The sequence below is a fragment of the Coffea arabica genome, chromosome 11c, assembly GCF_036785885.1.
Source record: "Coffea arabica cultivar ET-39 chromosome 11c, Coffea Arabica ET-39 HiFi, whole genome shotgun sequence".
NCBI classification, from domain to species: Eukaryota; Viridiplantae; Streptophyta; class Magnoliopsida; order Gentianales; family Rubiaceae; genus Coffea; species Coffea arabica.
The window spans coordinates 13,783,010-13,801,915 of NC_092330.1; the positions used below are offsets into that span (position 1 = coordinate 13,783,010).

General features: G+C 37.0%; 1 protein-coding gene and 1 long non-coding RNA gene across 2 annotated transcripts; one reads left to right on the forward strand and one right to left on the reverse strand.

Annotated features, from left to right (window-relative positions):
- Window positions 1-3,210: 3,210 nt before the first annotated feature.
- Window positions 3,211-6,167, reverse strand: LOC140017014 (uncharacterized). Its single transcript, XR_011823304.1, has 2 exons — window positions 6,031-6,167; window positions 3,211-3,495 (listed from the first exon to the last, which is right to left on the reverse strand). It is a non-coding gene; the product is annotated as an uncharacterized lncRNA (long non-coding RNA).
- Window positions 6,168-15,799: 9,632 nt separating this feature from the next.
- Window positions 15,800-16,727, forward strand: LOC113715928 (large ribosomal subunit protein bL9c-like). Its single transcript, XM_072069906.1, has one exon. The coding sequence runs from the start codon at window positions 15,848-15,850 to the stop codon at window positions 16,442-16,444; it is 597 nt and encodes a 198-aa protein (XP_071926007.1). The 5' UTR covers window positions 15,800-15,847; the 3' UTR covers window positions 16,445-16,727.
- The last annotated feature ends 2,179 nt before the right edge of the window (window positions 16,728-18,906 follow it).

Consider the following 18,906-nt stretch of genomic DNA (forward strand, 5'->3'; position numbering starts at 1 on the left):
CTCTCGAGGTTCGTAAAATTACCATCAAGTGTCTTTCATGACCTTCTCAACACTAGAGTATATCGATATATCATCAATAAATGCCTCCACTGATTTGTCCAAATACGGTTTAACTCCGATACCTTGGGTCCATAAATACTTCTAGTGCATCTGTCAACTCGAAGGGTGTACCGAAAATTTTAGAGTGTCCATGTCTTAATTTGAAAGTGGTATTAACCACATTAGTTCCTAGGGTTCCCAAATGGGTAATATCTCTTCTTTAAATCCAACTTAAATAGGATCACGGCTCCTTACAAATTATTGAATTCTTATCCATGTAAGAAAAATGGTGGTTGCTCTTAATGGTCACATCGCTCCAGACTCCATAATCTATCAATACATAGCTTCTAGCCTTCATTCCAAATACGATATCTAGTCCTTAATCGTTATGCACATTGAATCCATTAATTATTTCCTTTCACTAACTCACATCCACCGATTTTAATATCTCAAATTGGCATTTCAATCATTGAATTCCATTTCAACACTAAGTCCTCACTTCGATCCCGATCTCTAGTCACTATCAAGACCTCAGGTGGTCTATATTCTCAAGAAAAATCTCGATCACATCCAATACCTTTCGTGTCTTATTATAATTCTAAGGGCGTGGAACAGGATTTAAACATACGTGTAGGTCATAAAAACAATTAAAAGCGAAGTAAATTTTCATGAGTCATAAAGATCATAATAATTACATCCAGTTGGAAGAGGTTTATGGACTCCTCTCAAAAAGGAAAGGAGAAACGACAGGATTGTAGCAAAACATGTCAAGTTGCCAGGATACAAAACAACAAAAGACTTTTTCTCTTTTCAAAAGATCACAACCTCCAAAGGTGCTAGCCTAGTCTAGGGTAAAACTACAACCTCTATTCCTCGAGTGAAGTCAAACCATCTCAATCTGTGAAACCTTCACTACTAGGACCCCGTTCATAGCCATTAGTACTAATTACTCCCATCTGGCACTTGATCGCTTTGCGGTGGACCTAGTTGGCTATTGAGTACTTCCTCTTTTTAAAAGTTTTAGGGCAATCTGAAATCCTATGCTTGGTACTACCGCACCCCAGACACTTTCCTTGCTTCATCCAGCACTCGGCCTCAACGTGGTTAACCTTGCCGCAGTATCCACAATGTGCATGAGAAGTGGCGGCTTGGCCAGTTCGAGGCTTTTCTTTGCATTTCTTCTCTAATCCTACATTTTGGCGTAGTAATTCAATTTTCTCTGCATATTCTTGTTTCCACCGTTCTTCCCAGTAGTCAGCTAATTTCCTTTGAAATTCTACCTCGTTTCGAAGAAGGTTCAATTCCTTACGCATTTCTTCCAAAGTTGTCATCTTACCAGTTGGCTTAAGTCAAATGCTAACCTGTCAGGCAAATCGAAGGATCAAAAGAGTAGCCATGCATAATGGAAGTTCGAGCCAGATTACTCTTTCATTCTTTTGTTTATAGGTCACCCCGAAATATAAATCTTAGTTATTCTCTGCCGAACATGGGTGAGTTCTTAAGTCTCCATAAAATTACTACCATTAATTCCAATTACAACCAGATACGGGGACTCTATTCCTTGATATAAAGTTTTTCGTGTCTTACTTCAATCTTCGATATTTGTCTATGAAGTTTGTTCGAAAAGAGATCAAAATCTCGCAGTCCCATTAGTGCCTTATGTATCTTTTCAAATCAATCTTACTGTTTCAAGGTTAGGTCCCCTGTGAAACCTAGATAGACGACCTCCAAGAATCATTTCATTTTCACACCTCTCCTGGTCCTTAGGTTGGCTTATTGGTCCGGAGCTTTGGTACTCAACCAACTGTTCTAGGATATCAGTCGTATGGCCAATAGTAGGAGCTATGTAAGTGTTCTCCTTTATTTCTAGGGTTTCGGTTCAATCCAGCAATCGTTCCCTAACTATCCCCTGGAGCTTGGGGTGGTCTAACCCCCTCGCCCTCAATCCCTTTTTGCTTATTTGGTCACTCGTAACTTTAACAGTCATATAAACATGGTATGAAATGAACGCACCCAAACGAAGTTTGAAAGTGAGACTTTGATCATGCTAAACAAATATGAGAATAAAAGGGAAAACGCTGAGATAATCGTAAATACGTATAACCCCAATCATGGATTTGAAATCATAAAGTAGTAAGGTTAAACATGTCATGAGAAATGTTTAATTGCCTCAAAAGGTAGAAACATATTGAAACAAGATACAAAATACAACGGCCTTTAAGCGAGCGTCACCCTGTCTATCTTTGGCAAAACTATTAAAATAGTTTAAATCGCTAAATTAGTGATTGGCAGAACCCAAAAGTCTTCACTACCTCCCTAGGATCAGTTTCATTTCCAGCACTAGGAGTTTTAGATCTCATGTCCCTTATCAAATATCTTGTCATTCTCCACTCATTCAACCAAGGTAACACACCTAGCCACCGACTCATCCATTCTGTCTTTAATTTCGGCACTAACCTAACAAGTCGGTTCTTAGCTTTTAAAGCTTCTCACTAAGAGCCTTTGTCTCCCTCGCTCCAGAAGTACTTCAACTTCAATTTCAGGAATTCTAGTAGTCTAGGCATCCGCAATTGTCCTCAGTTCTCGATCATCCCTTCGAATCACTCCATTTTCTTCGGATAGCCACTTCAAATGATCGACCACTATTAACACCCCACTATTTGGGCTCGGGCAAGTCCTTTGGAATTCACATGAAGTCCTAGTCCAGTAAATCGGACCATTTCTCCAATGCTCTTTTAGTTCACTCTCTCGATAGTGGACCACCGGAAGGCGCCCCCGAGACAATTTAATATCACCATTACCTTCTGTAGTTTACACTTAAGAGTAAAAGCTTAGGTAGGTCCAGATACACGAAATAAACAAGATTTGATCACTTCATACTATCCCACATGTATCACACCATATCAAGACTCCTTGTCATCCACTAATTCGAACTTAGGTTCTAATTTTTCATTTTCACAAGCAGTCACTTAACTTTCAATCAAATTCCACAGTCCGGCATCCTAAACATTTAAGCCTAGGATACACTACAGAGATCTAAAGCCTAAGCTCTGATACCAACTGTGACGCCCCCACTTCTCCCTAAGGCGCACCAAAGGGTATCCGCGGAACGCCTGCCTAGCTCTCGCCAGGACTCAAGCAATAAACGTTCAAGCTTAAAGCGATACTAGATACCACAATCAAATTAGTGCAAATACATATAGTGCGGAAACGTTCATGCTTAACAATATCCATACAGTTCTCAGGGTCACATCACAAGGTACCTATCAGCTTGCCACCCGCACGTCGTGCGTTCATAATACAACTTAAATTCCAAAATATACACCCCATATATCCGAATGATACATTAAACTTCCAAAAGTACAATCATAAAGGGGTCGAGCCAAAATACACTTGAAACCCTAAAACACAATATATCTAAAAGGAGATTTCTCCGCGTTAACTCCATTTCCAGTCCTGTTAAGGAAAACAAATCTACAGGGTGAGCAAAACGCTCGTGAGGCCAAGGACACACATGCAAGCACATTGTTCAAATAGCAATCTCAACTTTATTAAACTAAAACCGTGATATTTCAATAAAGTACCATTTGAGCAGGAAAATAATCAGAAACAATTCAAGGATATAGTAGCTCTCAGGAGCTAAGTTCCACTCGCTCTGCCGTTGTCATTCGTATACCTTCCCGCATTGACCCTCCTGTCAACCGGGTCGGTATTTCCATTTCCGTAGATCACCACTTACTTCCCTCCGTCCACCGTACACCCCAAGGGCCCACAAGTCTATTTTTAGGGCGATACTCGACGAGTATGCCAAGCAAGACCTCTTATTAGGTCGAGCTTATAATCTCATGGCTCGCCCAAGTTCCCGACCAAGCCCATTGCCGGCTCGAGTTCAAGGTCGGCCTATGAGTTTGGGCGTCCCCCATTCATTTGAAAGTCGAGGAGGTTCACTCCAACGACATATGTAACCATTACATAGCATTGCATTTCATTCATTCATTCAATACATTTCATTCATTCATTTGAAATCAGGACGGATGCGATAAAGTACACACCCGCCCTTATTTTTAAAATCTCTAATAATTACCACAATTAAGCAAGTATCAAAGATTCACACACTTGACACTCACCGAGCTAATCAATAAAGATTATTCGCTGGAGTTCAAGTGTCCACGGTGAGATCCTCTTGAAGGTCTCCTTGTGTGCCTGGCAGTTAATGGTGGATAATTACTCAAGTATCTCAATTATCAAGTAAGATTGTACATTAGTACAATCTAAGGAATATTTCACAAAAATGAACCTCAATTACTCGTAAATCGAGGTTCAACTTGCGTTTTATTAAGTACAATATTAATTGAGTTTTTATCATGAAAATCGAGGGCAAAACGTTTGAATATTACTAAGAGAATTAAGAGTTTTTGGAAAACTCCTTTGCCTTGAAATTTGAAAAATTCAGTTTTGTTATGAATCTTTGAAAAATCGTAACTCACTCGGTACAAGTCGAGAATTGGAAAACTTTATACCGTTGGAAACCTCTTAGAAAGTACTATAAGTTCCTAGAAGACACTTTTCCATGAATCGAAGTGGAAAGTGCTCAAAAATGAGCTTGAAGGTACAGAATTGGTTCACAAGGCAGAATGAAGTTGGATTTTGGCCAACTTTGAAAATTCGGCACGATTCGCACGTTGCAAACCAGCCTCTGAAATTTGTCACTCAAGTAGTGTTGCAAGTGAAGTTTATAACAAAACAACCGGATCAAGAATCGGAGTTTCGAGTACCGAGATACGGTAGCTCAAAGTTAGGCAAATTCAAGACTGGAGAAGAATTTCCAGATTTGAACCTCCAACACTAGAAATTTAATTAGGTATCGAAACGAACTTGGATTGATACCAAAATTGGCAGTATTTCGATACTATATGGAAGGTATCTCTCTGTCAAATTTCAGGGAAAAATACCCTCGGGAAGGTGGTGAACTAATCACCCAAAGTTCCGGAAAATTCCTAAGGCAATCTGCCTTTTGACTTTCATTTTCCAAATTCAAATCGTTTAACCAAGAAAGCTATCCAACCATGGTTCATTTGTGAAATAAAGGTCTAAGATACAACCATGATACCTTTGGTAATGGTTTAGCATCAAAATTTCAATTAATAAGATTACTCACGGGTTTTTGTCCGAAACCAGTCCAAATAATACGTTTTTCCAAAACAGGGCAGTCCTCTTATTTTGGTCACAACTCAGTCAATTTAGCTTGGAATTGAGCGTGGTTTATGGCGTTGGAAAATACATTCATAGGACTAAAAGTTCACAGAAGAAATCGTTTCAAAATTTGGCAAGCAACCAGCTCGAAATTGAGCCTCAAGTTGCTGCCTCTACAGACCATTCCAGCAGTTCCGAGAAACAGGACAGTGATCTTAAAACGTTTGGTCCGGCTCACTCACAAAGAATCAGAACATGCATTTTATCTCAAATTAAAGCCTGGGATGTCTAGTTTCAAACGCCACTGACGGCACATGATTTCGACATCCGAGGACAGAGTTATAGTCGAAATACCACAGCTGGTCTGAGCCATACGGGAACAGTTTCCAGATTTGCTAGTTTCCCAAAAAAAATTCATTTGCCCAACCAAACCTTATTATTTTTCAATGAAACTTTTCACACATCTAATATAACATATAAGCATCAGGTTCATGCCAATAATTCACCAAAAATTGGCCTTATACTGGCCGAACAAAACAGGGGTATTTTCGGAAATTTTTGCTTCTTGCACCCAATGAAGTTTCTATCAATTACCCACCACTAATCCATCATTTTAACCACTAAACCAACAATATAACCACCATCAATCATCAAATCAGCAACAACCCAAGTGTGGGAATCCATAGAGCCCACTTTTCAAATTTTACACCAATGTCAAGACACCCATACACATGCAATAGCTTAAAGATGCATTTCTACCATCATAATCCAAGTTTAAGGTGTAGGATGATGTTATACCTCCTTGGTGTCTTAAACCAGAAATTTTCGGTCCTCTAGTGCTCCAAGAAACCGTGAAAAACTCCTCCTTTTGCTAGCTAGATGAACTCTCCAAGCAACAAGCTAAGTGTAGTTCAAATTTGGTGTGAATCTATGAAGGTTTTTGCAAGAATTGAAGATGAAAATGGCAACTTTGTGTTGTGTTTTTGCTGCAGAGAATTCGGCCAAGAGAGAGACTAAGAGAGAGAGTGTTTGGTCCAAATTTAGCTTCTTAAGGAAGACACAATGTGTGGTGCAAATTATCCCCAAAGTCAACTCTCATTAAGGCTCGTTTGGCACGTTTTAGGCTCGATTTTCTCGCGCGTTTGGTTCACTTGTGCACTAAGCCTCTAATGCATATATATTCATGTAAATATTCTTCACTCTTAATTGTCCCGAAATAAGGGTCTAAAGTCCCTCAAATGAAGTCGCGCGTGTGAAAACGCGTACCGTCAATTTTAACGCTATAACGCGAAACCTTCGAGAGATTCTTATAACGATTGTACTACTAACTATCACGTGAGTATTTATTCATAATATTACCTATTTTAGAACCACAGTACAAGTTTCCAATATTCCAAACTTATTGTGTTTCTACGCGGTAAAATCTCCAAGCACTATTCACTATTTTTACTAAACGCACTCCAAGAAATTAATTTTTGAAACGAGTCACTTTTAAAATATAACGAAGTTATATTATCATGTATTTAGGTCTAATAAGTCTAGAAAATATTTCTCGTGGCAAAAATCCAATTAAATAATTTATTAAGCCATAAATTTAGGTTTAAATAAAATAATAGTTTTTACGAGTTCTCACATGAGTCGAGTATTAACTCCTCAAATCTCCAATAATTGTATCCATACATCTTTTGGAAAACTATCCACGCGTGAGTAGTATATGTTCACTTAGAACTTATTCACCTTTAATTCTCGATTAACTTTTCTTAATCTGCTATTGTCCGTTCTTAATTTCCCAGGATAATCATACTTTCGAATATAATATCACCTCGAAACACTCGTGTTCACTATTTCTCGCCTAACCAATCCTTCCGAAAATTGAAGTTGTTAACAGGACATTTTAAAAACATAATGAAGACATTATTCCATACGAATGGATTTAAAATGGTCGTAATAAATTATTTGGGGAAAACAGGTGGATAAATACTTAATTAAACCATTAATATTCGATAAAATAAGAAATTTTTTGGGTCTTCACAAAAAAACTATAAGTTTTACTAAACAAACTCTTGGTTTATATACAAAAGATTATCTGGTATAAAACTAATTTATTTACTCGAAATAAATCAATAAATCTCTTATAATTAAAGCTAGTAAAGTAATAAAATATTTCGTATGATTCCTTTAAAGCTACTTTTCTTTCTAGAGGTACAACTAAAACCAATTTAATTCAAACAAGTTTTCTTGCCAAACAAGTTTTTCCAAGCCTTTTATTTGAAATTATTCAAATATAGTGTTTTTAACAATTTTCCTCTAAAACAACTAGCCAAGGATAATTTTATGAAAAACTTAAAGATTGGAAGTTAATACAATTATTTCTTAAAGGTAATAAAACTAGTTCAAGCAAAGAAAAGACTTAGCTAGTTAGCAAGGTTTTAAGAGTCCCGACATTTAAATTTTAATATTAACGTACTATGCTCAATTTATATAACTTAATATTAAGACAAAACATTTCAATAAAGCTTGATAAAAAATACTCGAATTCAAAAGACTAAAACGGACCTCACGATTCCAAAATATCCATTCAAATGCCAAGAAAGTCCATCGACTAAGCCGCAAGTGGTTTATCAACCAAGTAACTTCCATCTCCAAAAATTCCAACCAAAGAATCGAATTGTTACCCCAAAATTTACATGCATGACCGTCTTAGGATATTCTAAAGTGCAATCAGCAATAATATGATATTTTACAGCCCCAAGATCTATGAAAAATCAGTAAATAATTTCCCTTTATCTATCTCGGCTAAGACTGGAAAATTTCCAGCATATAGGCAGTTTAAAATACGCAACTTTCTCCAGTAATCTCTCTATTATACACTCAAATCTAACCTGCATGCTAAAACTCAGGTATATACAGCGAATCAAACTTTAATGCAACAATTTGGAACCTAAAATTCGTAAAAGAAATCTGGAAAAATTCTTTTCTTCCTCTCTCGGCTAAGCTGAGAAATTCCAGTAGTTAATTGGTCATAAATCCGAATTTTCTTCGGCTAAAACCTTGTATTTTACACTCAAATCCCACATGCACAACTCCTTAACTAATTAACTATCATTTCTAGTCCAAAACAGGTTCGGATATCAGCTACATTCATCCACAATTCCAGAAATTTTGTTCAACTACCTCGGGTGAGCTTGCATGCAGAAGATTGTTGTTTCGTTTTTTTTTTCTTACTTAACCGAACTAACGAACTTCATGCAAAGCTTAATCACCTAGTTTTTAGTTAGCTAATCACATTTATAAGCTCAGATTACTTCAGAGAAACAAAATTAAAGCTGCATTTCTATTTCAGCTTCTCGGCAAAATCCCAATTCCTTCGAATCAGATTTTCCTTATGCTTTGATTCATCATCCGAATGCATCAACTTCACATGCAAGTCCATAACCAGCTTACTCTACCTATAATCTATTGATTTCAGTCCAGAAATTACCTCTACTGGAAGCTTACTCACGCGACAGAAGCTGAAGTTTCCTTCCTCTCCTCTCGGTTAACTCACGCACGCGATGGATGGTTGGTCTGCTGTCCTGGTTGCCGGTGGTTGCAGGTGTGGTGTTTGTAGTTGGAAATGGCCACAGCTGGTTGAGGTGAAGTTGCAGAATGAAACGGCAGCTCGCGGTGGGAATGAGGAAGGTGATAAAGCTCACGACTATCTCTCGGACAGTTCGGGACTCGCAGCTTACTCAACTTCCTTCCTCTCTCTTTTTTTTCTTGCTCTCTCACTCTCGTCGATGATACCAAGGCAGGGAAATGGAAGTGAAACGGAGTTGTTGTGGGTGGGACTGATGTGTAGTGGAGAGGATATGGTGAGGAGTCGCGGATGGGGTTGGGTGTGTGGGTGGAGAAAGATGAAATTGCATCCGGCAGAAATGGAAATGTTGGTTTTTCAGGTTGGCCGAGGAAGCTTTGGTGGTTGCATGGTAATTTCCGAGATTGTGGAGGTTATTTTAGTCTTTTCACATTTCATCCGAATTTCCACTTAAGTCCTCAATTCTAATCTAATTCCAAAATTTACCCCAAATGTAAATTGAATGCCTAATAATATATTAATCTCGCAAAGATTCGATTATCGAGGTTTTAACGTCCTAAGTATACTAAGGCAATAAAATTAATCTAACTCAGGCAATATTAATTTAACATAACCAAAACCAAGTAATTTAATATTTTAACACAATTATAGTATTTAGAACATAAGAATTGTTTTCACGTACTTAGTTAAGAGTAAGTATACTTAATGCTAGAATTTACTAATGAATCAAAAGTGCAAATGCAATATGCATGGGTATATATATATATAGATAGGCATCTTTCAAGGTTCTCACACGTGTAGCTTCGATTGTGACTGAAATGCTAAAAGACATCAAACCTGCTATTTTGTTATTTGTCTTAAACATTAGTTCCGATCAATTTGCTAGCATTATTTTGTAATTGAATGACATTGAGCCTATTGAAAGGCTATTGTGGTAAGATTATTTGTGTGAGGTTTTGGGGCTGAATTGAGAAAAATAATGAAGTCATAAATGGCTGGAAAATAGCGAAATACAAAGGGCATGCTGCCCAAATTTCTATTATTTGCTCTTATGAATATTAGTAAGATGTAAGGTTTTATTTTAGAGTTAGCTGGATCTTAAATTACATTTGCTCACTTCAATTTGGGATTGGTTATTCTTAGGGTTTGTCGGTGATCAAAGGCATAATCCGAAAGGAAACTTTTGACGTTATTTTGGCTTAGATTGGTGAGTGTTCTTTGTTTGTTTGTACAATAAGTGACTATGTAACTATTTGTGAATGTTTGCTTGAATGTTAAATGCTTTCTAAGGATTGCTAAATGGATTTTCGATGGGTGAGTGTTTACTTTATCGCACCGACCCAAGCCAAAGTGAATTTCAATGATTGAATGGTACTTGTGCATGAATGTAAGTCTTTTGGCTGAATTTGGCCCTTGCCCTTCGTTACCAGTCGACTCGAGCCAAAAGCGGATTCGGTCGGGCGGCTAGTGACCCTGGGCAGTATTTTGGTATACTCGAGTATGACCACGAAATCTGGTAGAGAACTGGCTAGTGAACTGGTTTGTGGCGGGAAATGAAATCAATAAATGAATGTCAAGAACTGAAGAAGTTTTCACTTTCAAATGTTTTTCTAATGTCGGAGGGATAAGAAAAATGATTGGCGAATGAATGAATGAATGACTTGAATGAATGGCTCTAAGTGAGCACGTATCCTTCCAATGATTGAGTGTTTATTTCTTGAATGACTAGATATTACTATGCAAAATGTGCAAATTGTTAAATGTAACGTTTCCCTGATTTCTATACCTGATTACTTGTTTGGGAATCTCACTGGATTTTTAACTCATTCCTTTAGTTTTGTTTTCCTTACAGGGAATACGAGCGAAGGCGTGAGACTGGTACGGGTTAACATAGTCTAGTTTTTGAACGTTTGCGATTGTACTCGCACTAGTCACTCGATTAGGGTTGAATGTATTGAAAACTTACCTCTTTTGATATATTTGGAATTGTATGGATGTTTGAGATAGAAATAAATGTATTTATACGTTCCAAACTTGGGACCTGTTATTTCCTTTATTATTGAGGTTGCATCCTATTTTCTTGACGTGAGTGAGTGAGTCCTAGCGAGGGCTGGGCAGGCGGTCCATTAAACCCTATGGTACGCCCTAGGAAGAGATGGGGTCGTCACAAATGGTATCAGAGCTCTTATCGAGCTCATGCCGGGAGAGGGTTCTCGGATTGTGAGGATTAGATTGTTAAGTGTGGAACAAATGTCCATTGTTTGGAATATTAGATATGTATGTTGGGTAGGAGTCTCAAATGTGGTGATTTACTCTTGGGACCGGCCAGCTCGAGTTGTGAATTATGTTATATCAAATTCTTGTACCTGAGTACTCAAGAGTTGAGGACAATGCTAAGGACTTGAGATCTCCATTTCAAGGAACAAGAACGGGCTAATGTTTTGTGAGAGCAAGTGCAAGAAGTGAACAGATGTCTAGTTTGGGTAGTAAGAGAAGTGAGAAATCGAATGAAGAATATTTTAACTGAGTGTGAGACAATATCGGCCAGAGAGAAGTGGAATCAACTGGTTTAGTGATGACCTAAGCTAGAAACGTAAGATCTTGAGGTTGTAGGAAGTAAGTTAGGGTGGCTGGGACGGCATGTCGTGTTTTCTTCTTGTTTTGCCACTTTATTACCGCTGTATATATTTTGCTCGTGATATGTCAATACGTGCTGCACTTGATTTTGTTCAACTTGATATGTATCTTTGTGAACTTGGTGTGTTATAGATATGCTAAGCGTGTTTCCTTATCCATAGTTATGGTCTAAAATTGTCTTTATCTTGCCACTTTAGCCACTTTTTTTGTTTATGTACTATATCGCCTTTTAAAAAAAAAAAAGAAGGGTATTGTCGCGCCCCACTTTTTGAAATGATGTGTGTGGTGTGTGTGAGATATGTGTGTGAACGTGTGAAAGTGAAAATAAAGGCCGTGGGATTGTGAAATGCGACGATTTGGCCAAACAAAGTTCAAAAAGGGTTTTTGAATGGAGTCGCCACTTGGTATAGAGTTAGGGTGTACCAAGTCACCCAAAAATGATTTTTTTTTGTTTTTGAACGAAAAAAAGTAAATAAACCCTTTTAAAAACTTTTAGATCTACGTAACCAAAGAAAGGGATCGGGGGTCACATTTGATAAGGGAGAAGGCAAAGGCAACGCCTAAGGCACTCCCTTATCCTAGTCAAAGCTAGTTGAGTGACTTAGTCCCACTTTTCCTAATTTTTCTACCCAAGGTACGTATCGCATGTTGGATATGACTAATGGATGCGAAAAGGAAAGAAAAATGCAATCCTAAACCTAAAATATTTCTCATGAGGCTTTAGGGTCCCGACCACATGAATTGTGGTGGCCAATAAGGAAAGCTCTCATGGAAGTCGTGATTAATGCAAGTGAAGACTCAAGTGTAAGTGTGCAAGTGTGAGAAAATAAAGGTGTTTGTGTGTGTGCAAATGAATGAAAATAGGATAGTAGATACATATAAGTGCAATTGGGTGCCATTTGTAAGATAGAAAATAAATAAGTGATAGGAAGAAAGTGGTGAGAAAGTGTAGATTGAGAAAAAGTCTAAGTAGTAAGAAAATGTGGCTAAAAGAGTGTGGATGTGATATAAAAAGAATGTAATTGTATGACCCTAAGGGAATGCATCAGGTCGGGAACGGGAATGACTTCTAACTTTACGACTTTGATTTTCCCTTGGATTAGAAGGAATAACTAGCGTGCTAAGACTATTTTGTAGCCACACTCGCTCGTTTCCCTTATCGAAAGGGGACTCTCAAGCAAATGTACCTTATAACTAGCATGAGGATGCAAAAACCTAAAATGAGGGGGAAGGGATTGGAGGAGCATGCCAAATGCTAAAAAACTAAGAAAAATGCATGAAATGTAGTGAAACATGCAAATGTGTACTAACAAGAAGAGATACCTAAGGGTCTAGCGTTGGACTAGCCCATATCTAGGAATTCCTACTAACATTGGACTAGTGGAAAACGGAGCAATGAGCCACAACTAGCGTTGGACTAGTGTGGTGACGTGCATTCATTATAAACCAAATAAATCATGTAAAGGCTAATAAAGCAAATAAACACATAAATCACATATTGCACATAACACATAAGCATGTATATCTAGATGCCAAAACCTAAGAAAGCGAATAAACACATAGCACCTAAGCATGCAAAACACATAAGGCAATTAAGGCCCTAACTATTACATTTTTAGGGGGGAAGCCTACTACAATCTAAGAGGGGGAAAATGAGAATAAATAATTAAAATAAATACCTAACTATTACAAATTTGGCATTCAAGTGCCTTTCAAATGATAGATATACAAAGCTAAAGACAATAAAGCAAATAAATAAATAAATGAAATAAATAAATAAACATCCAAGGGGGATGCAATTAAACACGTAAAGTCACATAGAACACGTAGGGTCAAATAGAGTAAGAAATAAGGGATTAGGGTGTACCTCCCTTGAATTGGGGCCCTAGCGAAATGAAATTACTTATTTGCCCTCCAAAATACAAAGAAAAGATCAAGGCATCGCTTTAATTAACAACTAACACTACAAGAAAAAAGGTCATTAGTGACAACATTTCCTAGTGACAACAAAAAGTCGTCACAAAATGAGGTTGTTTAGTCACGACATTGAAGGTTGTCACAATTGACTCAAAGCAGCTAATTTTTCAGTGACAACCATTAATTGTCATCACAAAATGACTTCGCGCCCTGGGACTTGGGAGGTGCGAGTTTTGCAATAGTGACAACTTGATAAAAGTTGTCAGTAATTCTACCTCTTTCTTTGACAACTTTTCATTGTTGTCACTGTTTATATTTATTGATGACCAATTTTTGTCAGTAAAACTATAACGTAATTAGTGACAACATAGTATCATCACTAACTTGAACATCTCCAATTCATTTATTTAATTGTGAGCCTCAATATTTATTTAATTTTTTATAATTTAATGATTTATTAAACTAGTCATAGTTACTCAAATATTAATTTAATTTTTTTAAAATTTGATGATTTATTAAAACTAGTCATAGTTACTCAATAGGTTTTTAATTGGAAAAAATTAATGAAAGTTTTTAGTTAGAACAACTATATAAACTATTACAACTTGAGAAAAAGTATATTTACTAGTTCTTTGAATTTAGCAAAAATTTTCATCCATTATGATTTTTTGATAAATATGTTAAGAAGTAGTGATTAGAAATACATTAGTAAATTTAAATAAAAATTGAAGCTAAAAATTGACTTGGATTGTCTTGAGGCTAAAAAATCCAATGTAATATGAAGGAAAAAAAGGATTTAAATTTTAAACTAAAATATTTATGAATTACTTGAAATCCTAAGGAAACTAACTTGAGAATTTTCATTGCTAAAGAAAATTTTAACCAAATTAGGAAAGGAAATAGAGAGTATTAGGTGCAGTTCCACTTTCACTTCTTCTTCACTCTCGGTCGCTACCCAAGCTACTTTCTCTCAGTCCCAAACTCATTTCCAGGGTTTTTGGCATTTTTCCAATGCCCTTTTTTTACCCGCACAATGCAACGTCCATCGTCTGTTTCGTCTTGTGGGCACCGGCGTTACCCGCCGGCGAGTTACGACCTCTGTGGCCAAGTTCCGTTCAACCATCACCAAGTCCGGCAGCCATGGAAGCCTCAATTATCCCCGAATTACCGCCGCGATCGCCCTCTCGGACCTCCGATAGTGCCTTCCTTCCGCCAGCGCCACAACTTCGTCATCCAACTCAGGTTGAAATCGATTGAAAAACACCCAGAAAAGCTCGAAACTGAGGGCTTGGTTTCGAAATTGACCTGCAAACCCTGATAAGGAATACCATCACCCTTGAGGTGGAGTCTTCTGACACCATCGATAATGTCAAGGCCAAAATCCAGGACAAGGAGGGCATCCTCCCAGACCAGCAGTGCCTCATCTTCACCGACAAGTAGCTGGAGGATGGCTGCACCCTAGCCGACTAGAACATCCAGAAGGAGTCCACCCTCCACCTCATCCTCCGCCTCCATGGTGGTGCCAAGAAGAGCAAGAAGAAGGCCTATACCAAGCCCAAGAAGATCAAGCACAAGAAGAAGAAGGTCAGGCTTGCCGTCCTCCAGTTCTACAAGGTCAATGCTTAGGTATGTCCTCTCATGTCTCTACTTGTTTCCCTAATTTTTCCCCAATTAATTTGCACATTTTGCCACCATTAATCTATTGTTCTGTTTTGGACATAATTTACTCTCTTCATTTATTTTTAGAACTAGTGAAATATGCTATATTTATTGCTTGATTTTTATTCAGAAAATTGTAGGTTTTAAAATCCTTCTGTTGTATGTCTTGATCCCACAAAAAAGTTGCAGGGGAAGGGGTTGGTTGCTGCCAATCCTATTGCTATGTTGTTATGCCAAGATTGGCTAACGGTTAGTTGAGGAGTTAAAGAAATAGGGAGGCAGAATGTGGGTGGAGTAACAGACTAAAAGTTGGTAGTAGTGTTACTTTGAAGGGTATGATTAATGTATGAATCTTAAACCTGGACCTAGCAAAGAGATAATGCATTAAAGTTTAATCTTCGAAATTCCCAGAAAGGTTCAAACTTAGCTTGAAACCAAGCTAAACTAGAACAACCCATTAAAGCTCCTACAAAAACGATTCTTGAAAGGGGTTCTTTGAAATTATTTGGATTTTTATCAAAAATCAAAGCAAGAATTAACTATTGGCTCTCAGTTAACGAGCTTTATTAATTAGTAATAGTACTAATAATAGTATTTACATATATGGTATACATGCTGTTACAATTATTTAATAAAATGACTTAGAAAAGATTTGAGAGGTGGGAGGTGTGATTGTATGAATTGTGTGGTCTGTTTGAAGCTTTGGTCTTTGCTAGTAGACCAAATATATAGGCTGAAGATATCTATAATTATAGCCCTAATACACATCTTGATAAGACTCAAAATATTTCGAGGAAAGAGTGGAAGTAGAATAGTAAACTATCAATGGCATCAGCAGCAGCAAGTCTGTCATGGGGTTCATCCTCTTGGCTCAGCAGTCACTGCTTAACCCAATGCATGAGACCTGAAGCCACAAAATTGCCTGAGAAAGCTTCAATTTTAATGGTGGTGGCTCAAAAAAAAGCCAAGAAAACCAGAAAGATTATACTGAAAGAGGATGTAGCAGACTTAGGCAAAAAGGGTCCGCTTATGGATGTTAAAGCTGGTTTTTATAGAAATTATTTGTTCCCATTGGGCAAGGCTCAAATTGTGACACCCCTACTTCTCAAGGAAATGAAGATGGAAGAGGAGAGAATTGAGGCTGAGAAAAAGAGGGTGAGAGAAGAGGCACAACAGCTTGCTCTAATTTTTGAAACTGTTGGAGCTTTCAAAGTAAAGCGAAAAGGTGGCAAGGGAAAACAAATTTTTGGAAGCGTTACTGCACAGGATCTTGTTGATATAATCAAGGCGCAGACACAGAGGGATGTGGACAAAAGGATAGTATCTGTTCCAGAGATCCGGGAAACAGGGGAATACATTGCAGAATTGAAGCTTCATCCTGAAGTTACTGCTAGAGTAAGGTTGATTGTGTATGCCAACTGAGGAAAGGCACCTTTCAAGAGAGTAGAATCAAGCTATAGACTTTGCTCTTTTATTGGATTGGACTGGTTCCTTTAATGAACATGATCATTCAATGATTGGATTCATTTTTGGAAGATTACTCCCCCTCCTGAAAAAGAATATGGGAAAAAACAACGGAAGAAGAGATGTGATGTCATATTCGACTTGGGAAGGTGATTGGAGCGTTTAATTTCTTCGGCAACCAAACATTTCTTTGTAACAAACTTTGACATTGCATCAACTTTTCAAGGTGTACTTTTGCACATCTCCATTAATTCTAGATAATTAACTATTTGCTAAAAAAAAAACACATAGGAAAAGAAATGTAAAATTAACAATGGATGTAAAACAATCCTACTCAATTGTAAAACAAGTACAGGTCAGTATCAAAATTAAAAGAAGGAAACACATGTTTTATTTGCAAACATTTTTCTTATAAGAACTACATCTACCATTTTATCTATTGTCTTCAAGCTTATAATGCATAGTATCGTTTTATTGGGACTTCATTGGTTTGTTATTGTCTTGCAGCTTATTATGCTGATGCTATTGGTCCTTGCTATGGAATTTCCAATTATGTGATGGTTTTTGGGTGAATATATACTCTTTGCCATCTATGTTATACTTGTTTCAAACACCAGGGCCTTGTTAACAAAGTTTTTGTAAAATTGACAATTTTCACTTTTATCTAGGAGACATTGCATATAAACAAGTTGTAGGCGGTCTCTAAGCTAACTAATTCCTGTGATTTTTGGGTCAAATTATCATATATGTTCTTACCTTAATTATCTTTTATTTCTCCATGCAATTCAGTTTTGGTTACTTAAGTATGGTGAAGTAGTTTATACTTGGAGTAGTTTGTGATTTGAAGTGTAATTTGCAATGGTTTTCAGAGGATTCTACCTTAGGGCATAAAATAGGATATCGTGAAGAGGACAGGGTGCTTGTTTTTCTTTCTTGAAAAATAAATGTACCTGATTGATGACGAGTAAAATGGTGGACAGGGTGCTCATCTTATTATTTACTTGAATTGATGACGAGTATTTACTTTGTTAGATTTTAAGCAATACTGAATTCTTGAAGCTAGGAGGGAGTGTTAAAGATAGAGTGGAAACGAAGATTATCGAAGAGGTGACTTAATTGTTTTTCTTTAATTTGCTGCTTTTAAAGTTCTCTTATTTAACTTTGAAAGTTTTGAACTTTGGATCTTTCATTACAGAAATTTGTGCTCTCTAAGCTTAGCATATGTTGTTTTGAAATATTGAAGTGTTTATTGAGGTAATGTGTTTGAGCACAAGCTAGGATAGTGATGAGTTCTGACCTTGGATGGTAGCTATTAAGTCTTGCAATTTACAGTATTTACTGCTTTAACAAGCATTTACACGGCAATGCCAATGCTTTTCAGTAGCTTTTAGTTATTATTGTGATTGGAGTAATTTGGGCATATGGATTTTGATAATGTTAATATTGTTTATGCAGTACCACTCCATGTATTCATCCTCTAGTGGTTTGGAGAAATGCGTTGTAAAAATTGAGCAACCCATAGACATCTTTCTCACGATACGCATTGCATCAGTTTCTCTTATATAAATGAGGTACACATTGCCTCAGTTTCTCCGATATGAATGGGTAGCTCGACACCTTGTATCGTGATTGACATTACTTCAATTCAGTTTAGTTTATTTGAATGTTTAGCTAAGCAAGCGAATCAAAGTTGCTTTTCCTTTAGTGTTGTGCTTGTAGTCTTATCAACTGGTTATATTGTTCATAGCAGTACTTATTTCTTGAGCTGATTTTGTGCAATAGTTCGGGGCTGATTTTGATTTTCTGGGACTGATTTTGGTTTTTTTTTTTTGGCTGATTTTTAATGTACAGCTTTAATTATTGAGGTTCTTATTGGACTGCATATTTTAGCCAAGCAACCTAAGTATTGTTACTTCTCCTTCAGTGTTTTAATCCTCCTCTTATCTACTTGTTTTACTACTTGATTACAGATAAATGCTATTTAAACAAAATTTTGGGAGCTGTCCGTAGCAAAGACTGAAGGACGTTAAAGACAAAGTCGCAATTTGCTCATGCAAGGGTTCACTTGGATATTTTTTGGTTTCTTGAACTTAATTCCTTTTGTAAACGTACCTTATGAATTTGTGATATTTGGGCACAGTGTTACTTTTGTGATGTGACATTTGAGTACTTAATATGCTATATTGGCATGTAGCCCAATGCAACAACTACTTTTGATTATCAATTGTTTAAGTTACTTCTTTCTATTTATTTTAGATAAATAATTTAGCATGCTAAATTGTGAGTTTATTGAAATGGAACTGACAATGTTGAAGATCACTAATGACAAAAAAAGCTATTACAGAACAAGAATAAAAAACGTTTTGTGACAACAAAGCGTGTCACTAACTCCAAACTTCAATTGTGACAACAAATGTTGT